This window comes from Diabrotica undecimpunctata, chromosome 8, assembly GCF_040954645.1.
Source record: "Diabrotica undecimpunctata isolate CICGRU chromosome 8, icDiaUnde3, whole genome shotgun sequence".
NCBI classification, from domain to species: domain Eukaryota; kingdom Metazoa; phylum Arthropoda; class Insecta; order Coleoptera; family Chrysomelidae; genus Diabrotica; species Diabrotica undecimpunctata.
Genome location: NC_092810.1, coordinates 26321003 through 26342999, shown reverse-complemented (window position 1 = coordinate 26342999; position 21997 = coordinate 26321003). Strand labels below are relative to the sequence as shown.

The window sequence follows — 21997 nt, the reverse complement described above, 5'->3', positions numbered from 1 at the left end:
TTGCCTGATGAAATGCTCTGCTCTATCCATGTAAGGTATGCTACCTTAATGAATTTTATGTCAGGTTCTATACAACCCAAAGTTGTAATGCTTGTGCTACAAACCTTGTTCTTTGTAGTAGTATATTTTAGGTGTATTTGTAGGTTTACTTTGTGGTATATTTTAGGTTTGCGTTCATTTTTGAAATTGTATTCTTTATTTGTATGTTTTAATTTTCCAAGGGTTTTAACAAATTTTGGACTACTTTTTAATATATTTTAAAATTGTGTATTTTGAACTTTTTGCAATTAATTATAACATACGGGTTTTATGTTTTTAAACATTTTTATTTAACAATTTTATAACACAAAGTTTGTATAAATATAAATCATATAATTATAAAATAAACTGAGGATAAACATTTTTATTTAAATATTTTATAACATAACATTTGCAGCGATAACACTTCTTTATATTCTCTAAGGGTTTTCAAAACTTTTGAGACAGGTTGTAATATATTTTTATTTTGTTAGTGTTGTATCATTTTTGTAATTAATTGTAACATACATGATTTATGTTTTTGTTTCTAACAATATATAAACATTTTTAATTTAATATGTTATAATACAGTGTGCAGCAATATATATCTTCGTATTATCTAAACAGTTTAAAAAAATTTTGAGCCACTTAGTAATATGTTTTAGATTGTTTGTTTTGAGCTTTTTGTAATTAATTGAAATATTAACATTTATATCACTAAACTATACTAGATTATAAAACTCTATCATATATATTATAAAATGATGAAATATCACTAAATTGTAAAATTATATTACTAAACTATATTTGATTATAAAACTATATCACTATTTATCATTGTGAAATAAATAAATTATGAAAATATTAATAAGTTTTTGTTTCACTACACAAAGTTTGCAGCAATAACACTTCTTATTCTCTGTGCTTCCAACACCCAACCATTGTTTTGATTTGCCTCCTTTGGAATCATTTCTATGAGAACTACAGGCTGTACTTCATCTTTTTCACCATTTTGGCACAAAGTGTTCCACTATCCCTGCAGCTATTTCTGTTAATACTTTACTAAATGTACTTTGTTCCATTGAAAATAACAGGTTGTTACCAGTACATTTTTGGTAACTTTCATTTCCTACAAAATTAAGTAGGGAGAGAACCTTTAATTCTATTGCAATTTAGTTAGAGCTGGTTATCTATTTCAAATGGGTTACTGGTGTCCCGTAACTGAAGTTGCTCTACATTTACATAATTTATTTCTGCCACATCATTCAATTCATTGAGTAATAACAAATTTACAAAATCCATTTTTTCAAAAACAAACAAGAAGCCAAAAGTTAGGTTAATTTGAATTATCTGACAGATCTTCAGGATATGACAGAACCGAAAATAGCGTTTTATGTAATTTTCTGCTGTGGCTTGGTCATTTTACGCATAGCAACGCAGGGCATGATACATCATACCGTTTTTACACATTATGTTTTGAGAACTGTAATCTGATGTACGTTTTCTGAATTTTACACTAGTATGTAATTATTTACGTAAATGATACATCATAGCCCCCAATATTGCTTCAGCACCCTCTATAAATCCTGTTTCATTTCCAGCATGGAGTATAATATAATATCTGCAATGATATTATTTAAATTTTAAATGTTCATATAACAACTTATGTTAATACAATAAACCTTTTGCCATCCGTTTTAGTGGTTTTAACACTCTTTATATTTTCATTTTGTCAATAATGACCAATGATCCCATTTTGAAATATCCAAGTTTCATCGAGAAACACGAATTGGTATATAGACCTTCATCCTTCGCTTCTTTATAAGTTCTCAAGAATTGTACTCTTTTACAAACAACGTTAGGTAATTCCATAAGTCTTCGTCGTGAATTATCCTTCATCCACTCAAACTCAAGTTCTTTGAGCAATCTTTTTAAAGAAGTGGTACTACCATAAAATAATTTTTTATCTTTCAGTTGGGACCACAATGATTGAACCGTTACCTGTTGTTCTAAAAGAATACAGAAATAAAATTATGTTAAATGTATATTTGTTATAATCGTACTTACTTCTCTGGTACATATTGTAAATGGTATGACCAATGGAGCTTGTATTTAAAGTTGTTGTATTTGTTACTCGTTTATTAATGCAACGCCTTTTCTTTGGTGACTCGAACTGTTCACCTTTTTTCTACATTTGACATTATGCTGCTTACTGTTCTTACACTGATTTTTAAAGCAGCAGCTACACGCTAAAATAATACAAATTTTTGTAAAGTAAAGTAATGATATTTTATTCGCATATTACCTCTTGCCCAGCGTTTAAGGGTAACATAGGGCCATTATTATTCCTTTCTTCTTCAAAATAGTTAATTAATGAAGCCACAAGTTCTTTGTATCGACTATTCAGCTGTTTGGGCATTTTAACAAATAATGTTTTTCACAAGATAACCTCAAAAATGATACCACGAGTACAAAAGTCACAGAACACTGATTGAAAACTCAACAAACGACACAACGGTAACATGACTATTTCTGTTAGTGACTAATACTCCGTCATTAATTGGTGGTTTCTTCATGAACATTTCAACACAAAATTTTACAATAAGGGACGTCTAAATCCAAAAAAGCTATATTGTATATACATTATTTTGTTAGAAAAGTTTTTTTATTGATCGGGATACTTTTAGAAGTGATTGTTTAGCAAACTAAAGTAACATACACTTTTCTATAGTAATGTAGCCACACATACAATAGAATTGCGACCTCTTTGACGTGCACGCAATTTTATTTGGCTTTTACTGTACAAGAAATATTTTGTCAAGGAAATGGGTCGTGAAAAGAAAATAATTGTTCTGGAACTCATTCCTTATCATTGTGAGCTTATATGGGCTAAAATAAAAAATTTAATAGAGAGGGAAAACTTAAGTTTTAAATTGGATGATAACGATGCACTACTGAGTGTCGACTGAGAGCTCAGATTGCGTGATATGTCTCTCTCTAACTTGTGTCTTCAATTATTTACTGCTCGTTTCTACTGGTCAGCGTTGTCATGTTTTATATAACTTTGACAACTCCCGTATTCTATGATTATTTGACTGTATGTTAATTGTTAATTTAGAAATTGATACATTATCTATAATCACAAACTGGCAACAGTATTATCATTTCTCAGAATTTATTGCCTACAATTTAGATACTTTACTATAGATGACAGGTGATAAGAGTGATTTTCAAGTGATGTTTAACAGACATGGCATGTGACGTGCAAAATTTCTGAAAAATATCTATTGAGCTCCATAATTATGTTCCTTTCGTTCCTCATTTTTAACAGTGCCAGTAAACGTATGCTAATTATAGTTGAAACCATAAATTGTATCATTTTTTAATACATCTGACAAGAAATCCAATTTTATAAATAATAACATGTTTGCGACAGTAATTTTCTAATAGCTGATTTATATTATTGTTAATATTTAAAAAGAATTGGCTTATATTTTGTGAACAGTTGGCTTTACAAGTATCTTTTTTTACTTTTTGTGTTTACTAATTTTTAATGTATTAACATATTTTTTTTGTTTGCAGAGGAAGATGAGTCGCAAATTTTCGTTAAGTTCTTCAAATTCCACAAATGTTACGACCTCATTCCAACATCTGCTAAGCTAGTCGTCTTCGATACACAGTTGTTAGTTAAAAAGGCCTTCTTTGCCCTTGTATATAATGGTAAGTAAACATTTTTAGAAAATACTATGAGGGTAACAGCAATTCGTCGAGGGAATAGAGTTATTAGGGAAGTTTTGATGTATATTAATCCATGCTTCGTGCAACGCAATACCAAGCTCTTTATCTCGACTTTAAAAAGCCTAACAATTTATAACACATGCAACCGGTTTAACTCTAGGCTCTTAGCAAGCCAATAAAATGGCAATGGGTACATCTTGGTGAATGTTTGTGGTGTATGAATTCGTATTTAAAGATAGTTTCCGCAAAATAAAAAGGCCAGTTTTTCCGTCTTAAGAAATACCAGTCAAAAATTCTCATACTGTAGAACAGTAACTAGAGCCGATTTTAACCTCGTCTGCTCTAAACCCAGTGGAGTCTATTAGGTTAACGTTAAATCCGGAATGATTGGAGAACAATTCCCAGACAGGTTTTCTGGATTTTACGCCATATTCCTCCAAGTACTTTATAATTACCTTTTATATTTACTTTGATCCTGCTATTTTTTTTTATATCATCTACCTATCTCATCATATTACGCATGGAGAGAAATACACCTTGCTCCAACTGATTATGCAGTAAAAGATCCAAGGAAAGAGAAGCATAGGGAGGCGTAGAATGTCATGGTTGCCCAACCTGAGAGAGTGGTACGGATGTACATCAAATGAACATTTCAGAGCAGCCGTCTCAAAAGTCCGAATAGCTATGATGATTGCCGACCTCCGCCGCGGAGATGGCAGTTGAAGAAGAAGACTTATCTCATCCGGTCGGGTACCTTTGGTCCAGTGTTGTATTGTGGCGATCCAACGTTGGTGGTTTTGTTTAGCAGTGTGGCCTGCAAGGCTCCATTTGAGTTTGGAATTTTTGTTCTGAAATTCTAGAATCGAGTTCGAAGATCCCTGACATATTACCAAAGAACCATAACACCTATAGGGAGTCCTCAAAGCCAGCGTACCTCATAGATCAATTTGTAGTAAACTGAAATTGGTTCACGATTAAAACGCTTTTGTAAAACACACAGAACATTTTCTGTACAAACTGGCAGAAATAGATTACAATCTCAACAACATGAGAAAAGGGACTAATACATTTTTAGTGTAGTGGTGGATATGCCCTACATTACTTCTTATGGGAAAACGTCAAAAAAGCCAAGGTTAATTCGCCTCATTTTGACGCTCCTGTCAAAGACGTGTAGACAATATTTAACGCGATATAATACGAGGTTTGTCTTTTCATCATCATCTTTGGCTCGACAATCCTCTGTGGATCTTGGCCTGCTCAAAGATTCGTCGCCATTCTGTTCGGTTTCTGGCAACATGTTGCCATCTTCTGATTTTTAACATCCGTAAGTCGGTTTCAACTCCATCTAACCACCTAATTCGCGGTCGGCTTTTGCTTCTTCTTTCTACAGTTGTTCCTGTGGTTAGCTTTTTAGCAATCGTATTTTCTGGCATTCGTATTATGTGTCCAGCCCATCTAAGCTGCTGTGTTTTAATGAACGTTATGACATCTGGCTCATCAAAGAGCTGATACAATTCAAAATTATATCTTCTGCGCCACTGCCCTTGGTCGTTTATAGCTCCAAATATTTTGCGGAGTATTTTACGCTCAAATATTCCCAAAAGTCTTTCATCTTTCTGCGTTAGAGTCCATGTTTCTGCTCCATATGTGAGGACCGGCCTCAGCAATGTTTTGTATATAATAATTTTAGTTCTTCTTTGAATGTTTCTTGAGTGGAAATGCTTTTGAAGTCCATAGTATGCCCTATTTGTAAGATTTATTCGTCTATTGATTTTTTCCTTATTTTATTGGTAGCAGTCAATAGCGACCCAAGGTATGTGAAGCTGTCAACACGTCCAAAGGTATGACTTCCAAAGACTGTTTCTCGTTCCTCATTTGCTACCGGATCCTTTCTAACCAACATGTACTTGGTTTTGTCTTCGTTGATGACTAGACCGACCTGTTTCGCCGCTGTTTCCAATTCTAGGAGATATTGCTCAACATCTCGCTTGCTACGCCCTATTATGTCAATGTCATCAGCATATGCTAAGACTTATATCGATCTATTGTAAATAGTACCGCCGTCCCTAATTCGTGTATCTCGGACTGCCTTTTCTAAGGCAATATTAAATAGGAGGCAAGCCAGAGCATCCCCTTGTCTGAGTCCATCCTTTATCTCAAAGGATCTAGAATTCTCTCCCTGTATTCTAACAGTGGCTTCTAAGTTAGACATTGTCATTCTCGTTAGTCGGATAAGTTTCTCTGGTATACCAAACTCATGCATTGATTGGTATAGCACTGTTCTCTTGACACTGTCGTATGCGGCCTTGAAGTCGATGAATAGGTGATGGGTTTCAATATTGAATTCTAATGTTTTCTCGAGAATCTGTCTTATTGAATGAATCTAGTCAATTGTTGATTTTTCTGGAGTGAATCCAGCTTGATATTTACCAACTATGCCCACTGTGTAAACTTGCAGCCTTTCGTAGAGAATATTTGCTAGTATTTTGTAACCAGTTGTTAACAGGGTTATACCTCTATAGTTGTCACACTGGAGCTGGTCACCTTTTTATGTAACGGGCATATCACGCCTTGAGACCATTCACAAGGCATGGTCTCATTATACCAAACAAGAAGTAAAAGCTTATGCAGTGTCTGTAGTAGGGCATCGCCACCATTCTTGTAGAGCTCACTGCAAATTTGATCAATTCCTGGTGATTTATTATGTTTAAGCTTTTTAATGGCTTGGGCAACGTTTTCGATGGTAGGTGGTCTTTCGTTTGGGTTGAAAGGATTCCAATCATTTCGATTTGCTAGCGTGTTATCTGCTTCTTCGATATGATGGCCATTAAATTTTGCATCGAAAAATTCAACCCATCTGTTTAGGATTGAGGCCGTATCATTTAGGATGTTTCCTTCTACATCCTTACAGCTCCTAAGGTTTGTCTTTTAGTTTTGCATATAGCTATAAAGACAAAAAATATATAGGCTTAAAGTACTTTATTACTTTTTAAAATATGTCCCACCAAGATCCAAACACTTTTGCATACGTTCAAACCAATTGGTAAAACAGTTATTCCAGGAGTTGACACCTGCAAAATCACTGTTTTAAAGGGATCGATGGCTTATTCTGGTGACTGGAATCGCTGCCCACGCATTGAATTCTTGATTTTTGGGAACGTGAGGAAGTCTTTGGGACTTAGGTCGGGGCTATATGGTGGATGGTTTAACAATTCGATGTTTTGAAGCTCCAAAAACTCTATTGTCTTTTGGGGAGTGTGAGCATTTGCATTGTCCTGATGTAGGATGATTCGTCGTTGTGTGTTGCTTTGTCGGAGTTTGGCGATAACTTCTGGTAAACAAACGGTTATATATAAATCATAAGCAACCGTTCATCTATCTTTTAAACCAACTGTTGCCACATGACCAGGTTTTTACACAAAAGTTGCGACCATTTTATTGGACTCTTAGAGAAAGGGTGATTTTGTTGGTTTTTGCTCATCGTGAAACACCCACACATCTTGTGAATGTTTGTGGTGTATGAATATATATGAATATATATGTATGAATATATATGATTAGTGTTTATTTTCCGGTTCGTAGGAGTAAATCCAAAATTCATCGCCACTAACAATACTATACACGTTTTTTGAGCTTCCTTTGTTGAACCGTTCCAATGTTTTTCGACACCAATTGACGCGAACCGCTTTTTACTCTTCTGTGAGCAAATTAGGGATATAACGGGAAACCAACTTCGCAACACCCAGTTCAGTGGTCATTCTTAATTAGCTGACGAACCGCATGTTTTGCTGTGTGACTGAAGTTTTGGGTGCACCTGGTCTGGATGTCGCTGAGACTGGAACGACCACGCTGAAATTCGCAATACAAGCGGAAAATAGTTGATTAGTGTGATGCTTCATTCTCAAACACGGAAACCATTTGAGCGAGATATTGCTGTTGGGGTAACCCTCTCCGAAAATTGGAAAAAATTATTGCTCGAAAATGTTCTTCGGTTAAGATCCTTTGCTAATATCAAAAATTTACTGTATCTACAGGACTGGTTATATCGCAACGAAACTTTTAGGTTTCATTGATGGCGCCATCTAAACGGCTATCTGCAAAACTAAAAAGACAAATCTCGTACTTTTCACGTTTTCCCGTAAAAAATAACTTGGGGCGCATCGACCAATGCCCTAGATACATTGTATGTTAAATTGTAGAGCCTTGATGATATATTTTTTTGTATTTTTAGGTGTCAGGGCAGCACCGTTGTGGGATAGTTCCAAGCAAGAGTTTGTTGGTATGTTAACCATTACAGATTTCATAAAGATCCTTAGGATGTATTACAAATCTCCAGATGTAGCCATGGACGAATTAGAAGAACACAAACTAGATACCTGGCGACGGGTACTTAAGGATAAGAAACCTCTTATAAATATAGGTAAATATATATTGTTTTTAAATTTATCGCTCAGTTTCTTTGATAATGGCATCAATGCAGTGACAGTAACGTTTTGGATAAAATGGCGGAGAAAATTAAATAAAAAATAAAACCTGGCAAAAATTTTCAAAAATTAATGATTTTTTTCATTACTTTGTGGATTCTCTATTTCTATTTCTTTTCTACTATTTCTTCACACTTACTCCTTCCTTATTCCTTGTTTCTTTTACTACGTTCTCTTCTTGTTTACACGAATCATCGTTGATCATAGTTGATGTTTCCTCTCTGTGATCACCTTACAAAATCATCTTTGGTTTGTTTTAGTCTATTTCTTCTTTGTTTCTATTTTGCCCCGAGAACAGAGAAATAATTTCCTATCAGTCCTTTCGGTAACAGATGAATCATTTCGGTGACAATATAAAAGTTTGCTACCGAAATGACGAAATTCAACCAAAGGACGAATAATGTCATTTGTGCTGAAAACCAAAAGCCCAAAATTTGTAGTTAAAAGAAGTACTTAGAAGTACTTGTACCAAAATAAATAACTAAAAATAAACGCATTCAAACCATACTAAAGTTTGTTTATTGTTTTTAACGAATAGGTAACTAGTAAATGTATGCATCAAAAAGGCAAAAAATTATAGCTACACAAAAGAACTATATTTTTATGCAAAAACTTACCAAAAGTTGAACTAGAAGCACTACCGCATAGCTGTTCGAGTAACAGCTTTGACAAGTGACAAGTGTGACTCAATTTTACCAATCTCTAAAATGACATTACGTATACAGATTGAACGAATTTAAAACGGAACATACGAAATCAATGTATTTCGGCTCAACTCCGCTCTAGGTGGTTGGCCAACAAAAGGTTGTCAAATAATTATATTATAAAAATCCAATACTTCAGCGGGCTGCTGGATTCTGAATTCATTCAAGAACAAGTCAAAACTCCACCCAAATAGGTAGCCTAGAATCACTGTGAAAACTAGACTACACAAGCAGTTATTATGCTGTCAAACCACTTATCGCTTCCTTATAGTCCAAGAGATAGAGCCGAAATTTTGAACTGATCAGTAATATGACATTTCTCTATTGGAATATATTCATTGTAACTGGGTTAAGACTTTGCCTTACAGGCGGACAAAATCATTTGAAAATTTTTGGAAAAAAATCATGGTATAACTGACAGAAAATCGAAAGGATTCTACAAATTAGATTTTACCTCAAAAAATTACGAAAATTTTCATTTACGGAAATTTTTTTGGAAAATTTTGAGGAAAACTCTACTTGACGCTTTTCAGAATAGTAACAGAAGTGAGCATACAAATTTTCAAATCAATCGGTATAAAAATATCATAATAAAATCAGTTTGAAAATTGTTACCGAGACCTAAAATGCGCAGGCAAGTGGTACATTTGACCCCGTTTTATCTCTCTCTGTACCAACCCAGCTGTCCGCTCTTTTGGATTTAGAGTTTTTAGGGGCTAAATAATGAGCCATGAAAATGGCGGACATATTACTTATCGTTAATTTTTCCCCAAAAAATTGCAATTTCATCCCTGTCCGCCACCCCTTATGTATCCACTCTCGCGTCCGCCCTTTGGGATTTCGTCTAGTTATACCAAGATCTTACTCTGGGCAAATTTTCAGCCATATTATCGATCGTTAATTTTTCCGAAAAAAATTACAACTTCATCCCTGTATAGCCACCCCCTGTACCACGAGGGGCGTCCGCCTGTAAGGCAAAGTCTTAACCCAGTTACAATGAATATATTCCAATAGAGAAATGTCCAATAGAGAACTGATCAGTTCAAAATTTCGGCTCTATCTCTCCGACTATTAGGCAAGCTCCTCTTTCCTTTAAAGGAGACAGATAGTTGAACGATATTTTATACAATGTCTATCACCAGGTATGGATTTATTTTTGTCCAAGTTTTATATTGGTCCACTATTTCAAATGCAGTTCAAACAGACATATATTAAATTGTATGTTCCGTTTTAAATTCGTTCAATCTGTATAAGGGTTATACGAAATGTAAAGGTGGAATTGAAACGAATGATTAGAAAATCGAAATAAAAAAGACATAAAGACATCTCTTAATCACAAGAAAAGTCATTAGTTGTTTTTTGATTCTTACCGCTTTTGGATCATTTTTTTTTTGATTAAGAAGGTTTTGAAATGAAATATATATATATATATATATATATATATATATATATATATATATATATATATATATATATATATATATATATAAACTAAGGAACACTCGAAGAGTGGTGGGTTTTTCGGTCAAAGTGGAGAAATAAAAGACAAAGAAGGTGGCTACTTCATCTATTTATTGAAGACGTTTCGCTTCTTAATCAAGAAGCATCATCAGTTCATCTAAAAAGAACAATATGAAAAACCAAACATTCATGGAAAAGTTATTATAAGTGGGTTACCTTAAAAAGATATGTAGCAGTCAAAGATATAAAATGTGTAAAGAAGATTATGATAATGGACATTAAATAATTATGTTGTATAGACAATTAATTGAACTGAATACAGTTTACAAATTAACTCAACTTAGCACAGCAAAAGACATGTGGTAATGGTACAGGTATATAAAAAATATATTTGAAAAAACTTAAGTAAAAAACATTAATTTATAGAGAACCAAAAAGATCATATGATGCACTTCCAACAGTATATAATTATTTAAATTTGATTTTAACTTTAGGTAACATTATTAAAATTGAATTGTAGATATTTAAAAAATATATATAATGAAGTTACCACTCTTAAGCTTCTCAGTCGCTGTCGGTGAAATGCGACCAGAAATTTAGGTACCACGCCGAACGAGAAAAGACAGCGGCCTTGAGATAAAAATGTGACAGAACAACAAGGCATTTTTTAAAAAGTTAATTTTGTGGCAGGGCATTTTTTAAAAAGTTTTTTTAAAAAATGCCTTGCTGTTCTGTCACATTTTTACCTCAAGGCCGTTGTCTTTTCTCGTTCGGCGTGGTACCTAAATTTCTGGTCGCATTTCACCGACAGCGACTGAGAAGCTTAAGAGTGGTAACTTCATTATATATTTTTTTAAATATCTACAATTCAATTTTAATAATGTTACCTAAAGTTTAAAGATTAAGAAGCGAAACGTCTTCAATAAATAGATGAAGTAGCCACCTTCTAAGTCTTTTATTTCTCCACTTTGACCGAAAAACCCACCACTCTTCGAGTGTTCCTTAGTTTATATTGGATTGACGGTCGTACTCCCTTTCTCGAATATATATATATATATATATATATATATATATATATATATATATATATATATATATATATATATATATATATACTTAATTATAATTTACGTGGTTTTTTAAGCCGCACATGAATATTGAAGGTTTTAAGATTTTCTTTTTGAGTTTTATCAAATAATTGTAACCACAATATAAGATTATTGCAGTCACCACATCCGTTACATAGTTTTTGTGTATATTACGGTAACGGTTGATTTTTAATTATATAAAAATTTTATTTTCGGTTACACTAAGACGGTCTGATAAGTTCTCGGTCTCTCTCAGAGATCGCAAAACTACTTGATTTTTTTTGCAGGCTTAAAACATTTAGAGTGCTGTATAATCGTAAAACTCTTTGTAAATAACGATTAACACCGACCGAAATTGATTTGCTGCTTGTACATTTAAAGGCTGATATTTCACCTTACAATTTCTAATCATGAAGAAAGTGGGGACCAAATTTAAATCTTGACAAAAACTTCGTCACACGAAGGTGGTCGACAAAGTTCATGGATTAAATTGTTATTTTTAGTAGAAATAAACATTTAGATTATAATTATTTTCTTCGAATATTTTAAGACGCAATTTTTAAATTGGTAAAAAAAACCTTATCTAATTAATATGATATGCAGAGTGAATAAAAGAAATGCTACAAGTTTGGGGTGAATATGTATTCTTTTTCTTTTCTTATTATTCTGCCTTTACTTTTTCTTGAAGGAAAAGTACTGGTTCTTAAAAGTTTGGTACATAGTTTTTTCTTTGTATTACCTTTGAGTTCTATTTGGATCTTCGGTACTCCGTTATATCGGATTAGTACTTAATGGAGTCTGTTAAAAATCATTTTAACTTTTGATAGTGTTTAATAGAAAATAAACAGTCTGCAAAGTGTAATATTAATTTGTTTTTGTTTTTTAGGTCCCGATGCCTCACTCTACGATGCAATTAAAACATTAATACACAATAGAATTCACAGGTTGCCTGTCATAGATCCCGAAACGGGAAACGTACTGTATATTCTCACGCATAAACGAATACTTAGATTTTTATTTTTGTATGTAAGTATAATTTTTTCTTTCCAAATGTTTTCCAAGTAAAATATACAAATAAACAATATAGAGGACTCAAATACATTTAAATACCTTTATAATCGTATACAAAAGATCAAAAAAGGAAACCAAAATATTTGTGGGCGGAATCGACAGATTATCTGGAAAAACCTATCTTACTTATGGTAACAACGTCGAAGATGTTTATGTATTACTCGGTTGATAATCTCTCATTAATTTGCTGACACATTTTAGAACCATCGATGATTATCCAAAGCAAACATTGACCGAGAAGCGCCCATTTTAAGTAAATTGTAAACGCATTTACATAAACGTTCTGGGATATTCTGAGAATAATCTTGTTCACTTGTGCTGTCAGTAGCAAAAGTATTTTGACGGATATATTCTTTTTGGTCCTTCGAGCCGGATTGGACTTTATTGGTGCTAGTTAAGCACTTGAAGTGAAAATGCAAAATAACGAGTCGTTGATTTCTCGAACATTTATTCTACAACTCCAAAAGACAGATTTAGACAGACTGACTTAACGGTTTCACAACACAATCTTACTTGGCAGAACCGAGTCAGCGCAATTTTGCTACGAGTATGAATATTAAAAACAATAAATGTAATTGAAATCGTAGGCTTCCACGGCCAGAGTCAGAATTATAGTTTATTCGTCTTCCGGGTTTGGACCGTGTCATTTGTGAGTGACCCAAATGACCCAGATGAACCCACTTTTGGGTCACTCACAAATGACGCGGTCCAAACCCGGAAGACGAATAAACTATAATAAATGTAATTTTAACACGTTTTAATTATAATTGGAATCGTGGCAGATTTCAGCCTACTGACTAATTCAGGTACTGCATTTAAGGATCCGTTTTACTCGCTATAAAAACGATTCAACTTTTGATTGACTGAGTTGGATGCCTCGGCATGCTTTAAAATTAATAAAATTAATTTGACAATTGTTTTCAAGAGCTTACAAATTTGATGCGACAAACGACTGTCTGTACACACAATATAGAAACAGATTTTCATTGTTAAGATTATGTATAACTCTCAGTTAAACCTAACAATATTATTTTTTAAATGCAAATAATTAACAAAACTTTTTTTCTTTAAGATTAACGAATTACCAAAACCCAGTTACATGCAGAAAACTCTGAGGGAACTTAGGATCGGTAGTTACGACAATATTGAAATGGCGTCGGAAGAGACCACGATTATTCTAGCTTTAAAGAAATTCGTCGAAAGGCGAGTTTCTGCGCTACCTGTGATAGATACCGAAGGAAGACTTGTAGATATTTATGCCAAATTTGATGTTATTGTAAGTACAATTTTGTTTTATTCCTTTAGTTTACTAATTTTGGTAGCGTAAATATGGATTAATAATTATCAAGCCTTAGGAATTTACTTCTAAGCATGGATCACACCCAATTTACAAATCACGAAATTTAAAGTCAAACCTCCATACTCTATATACTATTTCACTACTATACAGGTTCCAGACTACAGCAGATGCACTGAAAGTGTCTTTTCAACGTTATGAAATAAAATATAGACTGTTAACGCACAAATGCATTCACTTCTTGTTTGATAACATGCGCGATACATTTCTTTCACTCGGAAGAATTGAAAGTTCGTCATATGACACCTCGTACCCATATGTACGTTAATAAGTTTAGGTCATATAAGCTTAAGGTCTTTATGGCATGCCGACATGTTTGGTTTTTCTTTGTCATTGTATTCTATTCGTTAAATCTTGTCATATAACTCGCACGTCACGATTGAACCGATAGTAGCAAAGATGCGTCTAAAGTCCCTTTGTCATGCCGCCATATTTGATTTTTCTTTGTCATCGTATTCTATTTGCTAAATCCTGTCATATGACGCCTTATACGTCACGATCGAACTAGCCGTTCTCAAGCTAAACGACGTTAGAGTGGAAGTGGAAGGGCTAGCCCAACCGCACCAACCCGAAATGAACATCGTCTATTATTAAGTCAATATTTTTCTGGGCAATTTTTCTCTTAAATTAAGCTCAAATCAATCCTATTGCATTAAGTTCTCAATGATAAGTTGAAGTCTAATTATATATAGCACTCTTAAAGGATTGTTTCATATATGACCTTTTACAATGTATCTTTTCTACCTCTTAGTGTCACTGGAGAAAGTAGTAGCCACACTTTAAGAGCCTACATCTCTTCTCAATCGCTCTGAAAATGAGTTGAGCAGCTTCTGGTGGGCGTTTAACAAACATGTTGCACACTATAGTGATGAACGCACAAATATATTCATTTCTTCTTTGATGACATGCTCAATATATTTCTTCCAATCGGATATTTTAAAACAGTGTTTTTTGGTAAATTTTCCTCTTAAATTAAGCTAAAATGAATTCTATAGGATTAAACTTTCAAAGCTAAGGGGAAAGTCTAAGTATATTATATAGCATGCTAAACGGTTGTTCCATCTACAACATTTTTCACACTGGCCACTCTGAAATAGCACAATCTCGCCTCAATCGCTCTGAAGATGAGCTCAGAGCAGCTTCGTGTGATTCGCGTTGACTACACCATGTTCATAGGCAGTTTTTTCTTCTTCTTCTTCAAGTGCCATCTTCGTTCCGAAGGTTGGCGATCATCAGGGCTATACGTATTTTCGAAACTGCTGACCGAAACAATTCGTTGCTGCTACAGCTATACCATTCCCGTAGATTCTTTAGCCAGGAGTTTCGTCTTCTTCCTATGGACCTTTTTCCTGCTATTTTCCCTTGCATAATTATTCGAAGCAGTTCATATCTTTCGCCTCTTGTAATGTGTCCCAAGTATTGCAGTTTTCGTTTTTTGATCGTAAATATGACTTCCTTTTCTTTATTCATTCTTCTCAAGACCTCGACATTTGTGACTCTCTCGGTCCATGATATTCTCAGGATTCTGCGATACATCCACAGTTCAAATGCCTCTAATTTTTTGGTATCAATCTTTTTCAACGTCCATGACTCCATTCCGTAGAACAGCACAGAAAGTACGTAACATCTCATCAGGCGAAGTTTCATTTCAAGGCTCAAATCTCTTCCGCAAAACATTCTCTTCATTTTAGTGAATATGGATCTGGCTTTTTCTATTCTTATTTTGATTTCTGCTGAGCTATCGTTGTCTTCATTTATAAAAGTGCCTAAATATTTGTATTTGCTAACTCGATCGATAATTTCATTGTGTAAATATAAATTTTGAACATTTTGTGTTGATTTCAATATTACCATAAATTTAGTTTTCTTTATGTTCAAAGATAGTCCATATTCTTCGCTGCAGTCTGCTATCTTATTCACCAATGTCTGTAGCTCTTCAAGTGTTTCTGCGATCAGAACGGTGTCGTCGGCAAATCTCAGATTGTTTAATCTAACACCATTTATTTTAATACCTACGGATTGCTCAGAGAGTGTTCTATTCATTACGTCTTCGGAATAGAGATTAAACAGGGTTGGTGACAGTATACACCCTTGTCTCACACCTCGCTTTATTTCAATTTCTTCAGTGGTATTATTCTCTACTCTCACTACTGCTTTCTGATTGTAGTACATATTTGCTATTAGTCGGATGTCTCGTTTATCTAAATTCTTTTCTGTCAGGAGTCTGATTAGGTGATCATGCCGCACTTTATCAAAGGCCTTGTTGTAATCTATGAAACACATGAATACATCTTGATTTATGTCAAGACATCTTTGAGACATAACGTTCAGTGCAAACAACGCCTCTCTTGTTCCAAGTCCATTTCGGAATCCAAACTGTGTATTATTGATGTCCATTTCCAGTTTTCTGTGTACTCTAGAGTGTATAATTTTCAGAAATATTTTCAGTACATGGCTCATCAGACTGATTGTACGGTAATCACTGCATTGTTTGGCATTTATCTTTTTTGGTATAGTAACAAAGGTGGATAAAAGCCATTCTTGTGGTATTTTTCCTGATGTATAAATGCTATTGAAAAGTTTAACTAAAATGTGAATCGAGTCTTTTTCTATTAGTTTAAGGATTTCCGTTGGTATTTCATCTGGACCTGGGGCTTTACCATTTTTCATTCTTTTTAGTGCGTACATTACTTCTTCTTCCGTTATTTCTGGACCTTCGTCTCCTTGTATGTTACTTAGCTCAGATTGTTGTCTATCATCTGCAAAGAGTTCTTCAATATAGTTTTTCCATGTCTTCAACTGTTCTTCTAGTTCTGTTATTATGTTTCCGTTGACATTATACAGGGTATTTGGCTGCTTACGTTTTTGTGTACCTGCAAGTTCTTTCACTTTTTTATGTACATTAAAAATATCATGTTTTGCCTGCAATTGCTCTATTTCTTCACATTTTCTTTTATAAAAATCTTCTTTTGCTAATCTGATTTCTATTTTGATTTCTTTCTGTATTTGTTTATACCTTTGTTCGTTTTTTCCTTTCATTATTCTCCGATTGTCCATGAGAAGAAGGATCTTATCAGTCATCCACAGTTTTTTCTACTGGGGCCATATTCCGCCGCCGGAACCTGCTTTTCATGTGGTGGAATGATCATGTTCGAAGGAGTACGCTGGTACACTAGTAAACAATCAGCTAATTTTGAAACGTTATTTTACAATAAGCTAGTCAAAGTCTTGACGTAGATCATCTTGCCCGTTTCGTAGGATGCACTCAATGCCAATTCCTCAATTTCTATTGGTCGAGCGCCGATCAAGTGATACAGTTCCAATTCAACCAACTTGTACCTGGTAATCTGGTAAAGAAAAAAGGGGACTAAAAAACTCCACTGTAATATTGAACTTTTATCCGTCGAAAGTTGGAGAAATAGGATACTTGCTACTTCATCCTTTTATTAAAGACGTTTCGTATATGAATTCATAGGCATCATCAGTTCATCTTAAAATAGTTAAATAAGCATACACCCATAGAGAAAATTGCAAAATATTTATTTTACCAAAGATATATAGCTCAAAAAAGTTGGAGGAAAAAAGGAATTGAAATAATATCTTAACTTATGAACCATAAAAATTACAACGTTCAGTTTTTTACAAGAAAAAACAGAACCAAGTCACTGTTTATATGTAAAATGTGCAAAGAACAGAATTATAAAAAATGAAGTATAACAACAAAGTACTTTCTAATATGGAGCACAAACAGAATTCCAAAAAGCACTAATACTGTTTAATAATTGAACATCAATAAGTTTTATATTTGACTTTAGGTAGCATCATTAGGTAGCACGTTGTTAAAATCTAGTAAAGGAGAATACGTTTTTTATTACCAGTGAAATACCAAGCGAACAACTCAAAGCTCTAACGAGAACGAGGCTTGTCAACAGATTAATTATTTTAACATGTGTATTTAGCAACTTACGAATACACTCCATAAAGAATAACATTTTATAAAGCTCATACAGACAGAGCGCTAATTTCAAAAACGTTAACATATCGGGGTGGTGCTACTGTGAGTGTGAGTTGATATCATCAATGAAGTATGTAAGCCTTCATTCACATCTATCATTAATATAGCTCAACATTACAATAACCAGTGAGCCCACAATTTGTGCTGTCATGAATCACTAACGATTCAAAAGAATAAATCATAGTAATTAATCTGAGGTTCACTACACCAATCAAATCAAGAACTATATAAGTTGCTAGTATTTCACTTCCATCTTTTTTAGCTGTACGTCTTTTGTAAGGACTAATCTGTAAATCTTCAAGAACGGTTTCCGAAGTGGAAATTTAAACGTCAATAAACTTATTTTAACCCTCAATTGTGGCTTATTCCTATTAAAATAGTAATTACTTTAAAATGCCACAAGAAAATAGCTTCAGAACGATTAGAATGAGTTTTATAATTTTTGCTTGCTGTAAAAGTTATTAAATAAACTGTTAATTAATAATGTTTGTTAATTTCCAGAATCTGGCGGCAGAAAAAACTTACAACGATTTAGACGTCTCATTAAAGAAGGCAAATGAACACAGAAACGAGTGGTTTGAAGGTGTATATAAATGTAAATTAGATGAAACCTTATATACTATTATGGAAAAAATTGTTAAAGCAGAGGTAAGATCTACTAAAACTACATCATTTTATCATTGCCTTGTGCTATTTTGTTATTACATTTTTTTTATTTGTACTGTAGATACGCGCCAGCGTTACCCGAAGTATAACTTTCTATCATATAAATATAAAAGCATATACATTATCTTGATATCTTAGGTTAGCTTAGGCTAGATTAGGTGACAATCTTCTTTTTCTTCTTCTTTTTATGAACACATGTCTCTGTCTGTTTTTAATGTACCTCCAGTAAGTTGTCGTTAAATCATTTTCGTGGTCCTCCTACTGATCTTCTTCCTGTGTGTGTTTTCATCTCTGCTGTTTCTAACATCCCTTTTGTGCTCTCTCAAGGCATGTGCTGTGTCAGGTCGTGGTTCTGTCGCGTATGTCATTATTGGTCTGATGACTGGTTTGTAAATTCTGCCTTTCATTTCTTTCCCGATATTTTTATTTCTCCGTATTGTTTCATTCAGACAACATGCAGCTCTGTTTGCTCTATTTACTTGATCTTCCACTTCAGTTTCGAGCTTTCCGTAGCTAGATAAGTTGATGCCTAGATATTTAAACTCCATCACTTGTTCTATTATCTGACCTTCCAGCTCCAATTTACATCTTAGTATATGATGATATAACCATGCATTTTGTCTTTGTTGGGGAAATTAACATGTTTAATTTTCTGGCGGTCATATTAAATTGGTTAGGTGACAATGTAAGAGACAATTTGTGTTTCAATAATAATAATGTGCTTTTACCTTTTAGGTCCATAGGTTAGTAGTTGTGGACGACGAGAATAAAGTGTTAGGCATAATCTCTTTGTCCGATTTACTCTTGTACCTGGTACTGAGGCCATGCGGCGAGGATGGCGGTACTCCAGACGGTGCTGTATCTGTCAGAGCACAGGTAAGATAATAATCAGTTAACACCTTGATTGCGTAACGGAAAATCTGTACTTTGTCCTTCTCTGCATTGCATATCGCCGGCTATATGTAAGTAAAGTAACAAATTTTGACATCTCTGAGCAAAAGTATCTAATTTTATCAAACGAAAATAATAAGTTATGGAACCAAAATAAATTAACTGTATTCTGCTTGCTTCGTAGCTAAATACATATCAAAATAAACGTGTACGACAATAAAATAATAACAAACGAAATATGATTTTTTTTAAGATACAGCTAACTATTCTAAGAAAATGTTACTCATGGTATTTATTAAAACAAGATAAGCTAAATCCAGGCATATTTGGACAATTATTCTGCTATATCTTCTCTGCTGTTTAAAGTTGTTCGTAGTGTTTGCTAACATCTTTTACATGGTTTCCTCTTTTTTCGACCTGGACCATCAGGTTTTACAAACGTATGAACCCTTTTTCTCATACCATCTACAGGGCGTTGTACTATTTCATCAGATACCGCAAGATTTTCAGCTAACTGTTTCCTGAATTCCAACATTACAATCTTAGTTTGGGCATCCATGTTGTAGACCACCCATGCATTAACTAATGATATACCCAAAATTAATTCAAACATGACTTTTCTACAATAAATTAGCAATGTAAAATGCTGAACAATTTGACAAACTATGTAACTTACCTATACCACTTCAGAGATTTTCTAACTGATGTATGGTAAGAAGACATTTGATCACTAAAATCTACCCGTTTTTTAGCTTTGTCATAGTCGATGACGCACTGTGGTTTCGAAATTTCACCACCTGGTCTATTACGTTTTCCTAAAATAGTAAAAATTGTAAGGTACTTATTATCAATATAATATGCTGCATTACCAGTAGCAGTTAATGTCGCATCACGACTAGGATCACTGGATATCATTAAGACTGGTCGTTTATCAAACCATTTTATTATTTTTACACCATTACATTCTTGTCCAATAACCTGTCCCTTTTTAAGCTTTTGACATATTTCTTTTGGTATTCCTCTTCTATTGCTCCTCAACGTTCCACAATAAATAATTTTTTCTTTATATAAATCTTCGACTAGCGGTATGCTTGAGTAAAAATTATCTCTATAAATGGTCCAACTATTTTCAAAAGGTATTTTACTATTGCATGAGAATGACCCTGTGGTGCATCTCCCTTTCCAGCATACACATATATATTAAAAGTATATCCATTTGGAGAACATAGTTTGTATAGTTTGACTCCATATTTATGACATTTGTTAGGGATGTATTGCCTAAAATTTAGTCTACCCCTGAAAGGCACCATTGTCTCATCAATAGTTAGTACCCTTCCAGCGTTAGAATATTATTATATTCTTTTACTAAAATGTTTAATATGTTTCGAATTTTGCTTAGTCTATCACCAGGTGGTGCATCCTCATTATTGGCAAAATGTATGAATTTTAAAAGTAGCAAGAATCTGTCACGACGCATGGTTGAGGCTATAAACTCGTTATGGAACATTTTATCTTTTAACCAATAAGAGTTTATGAATGGCACCTTTGTAATCACCATAACAATAAGACTAGCGAAAAACTTACGAATTTCATTTATATCTGTATCACTCCAACTTTTAACTCTTGACTTCTCCGGCATGTCCTTTGTTTATTTGTTGAGTGTCATAACGATTAGTTTTTGTCATAATAATGTCGAGAACTTCATTGTTTATGAAATATTTAAAAATATCAGCAGGGCCTGTAATTTCGGTTAGATCTATGTTATCATTAATTTTACAATTCTCAATATACATCTCAAACGGATAAGGGGTAATTGTTGTATTTTTCCAAACACTAGAAATATTCTCCGAAACATGTGTAATTTCATCCTCATTATCAGACTCCGAGCTCTCATCAGTCTCTGATTGTATACCAGTAGCTAGTTCTTGTTCGTCAGAAAACGCATTGCCGTAAAGCAATGGATCCAAAGTACGATCTAATACAGAATCGTCACTATCAAAAGGGTCAAAATCTGATGAATATACTTCTCGTTCTAAATTAACTTGTTCGGCTTCATTTGTTCGCGATGATGCTACCACTTTGTCCACTCTGGGTTGAAAATCTGATGAAGATCCTTGGCCTTCCAAATCAGCTTGATCCTCATTAACTACACTTCTCTGCCGTAATTCTAATATTTTTCGCGCTCTATAACCTTCCATGGTAAAGAGTAAATTACAACTAAACGTACGAGTCTAAGAACAACAATACTGTAATCCCCTCCAAACATGCCTATAGACACACTTTTACATATCTCCCGAGATATGTAACGCACCACATGAATAAAATATTCTGGTGCGTTACATATCGCCGGGGATATGTACTTTAATATCTGTATAGTTGGTTGCAGAATTTAAAATTATATAGCTGGCTTCTGAAAACAAAAATATATTACGAAAAATAACGAAGATACATACTTCGCACACATATGTCGGTCACCGAATTTGAGCTTAGCACAGAAGTAATAC

The 21997-nt window shown here is 33.8% G+C and overlaps 1 protein-coding gene across 1 annotated transcript in view; it reads left to right on the top strand.

Annotated features, from left to right (window-relative positions):
- SNF4Agamma (SNF4/AMP-activated protein kinase gamma subunit) overlaps window positions 1–21997 on the top strand; it is a 319651-nt gene that overhangs the window by 282742 nt on the left and 14912 nt on the right. Inside the window, 6 exon segments of the mRNA XM_072539907.1 lie at window positions 3601–3738; window positions 7988–8176; window positions 12380–12519; window positions 13637–13840; window positions 18438–18584; window positions 19338–19478. Coding sequence (XP_072396008.1) covers window positions 3601–3738; window positions 7988–8176; window positions 12380–12519; window positions 13637–13840; window positions 18438–18584; window positions 19338–19478 — 959 coding nt within the window.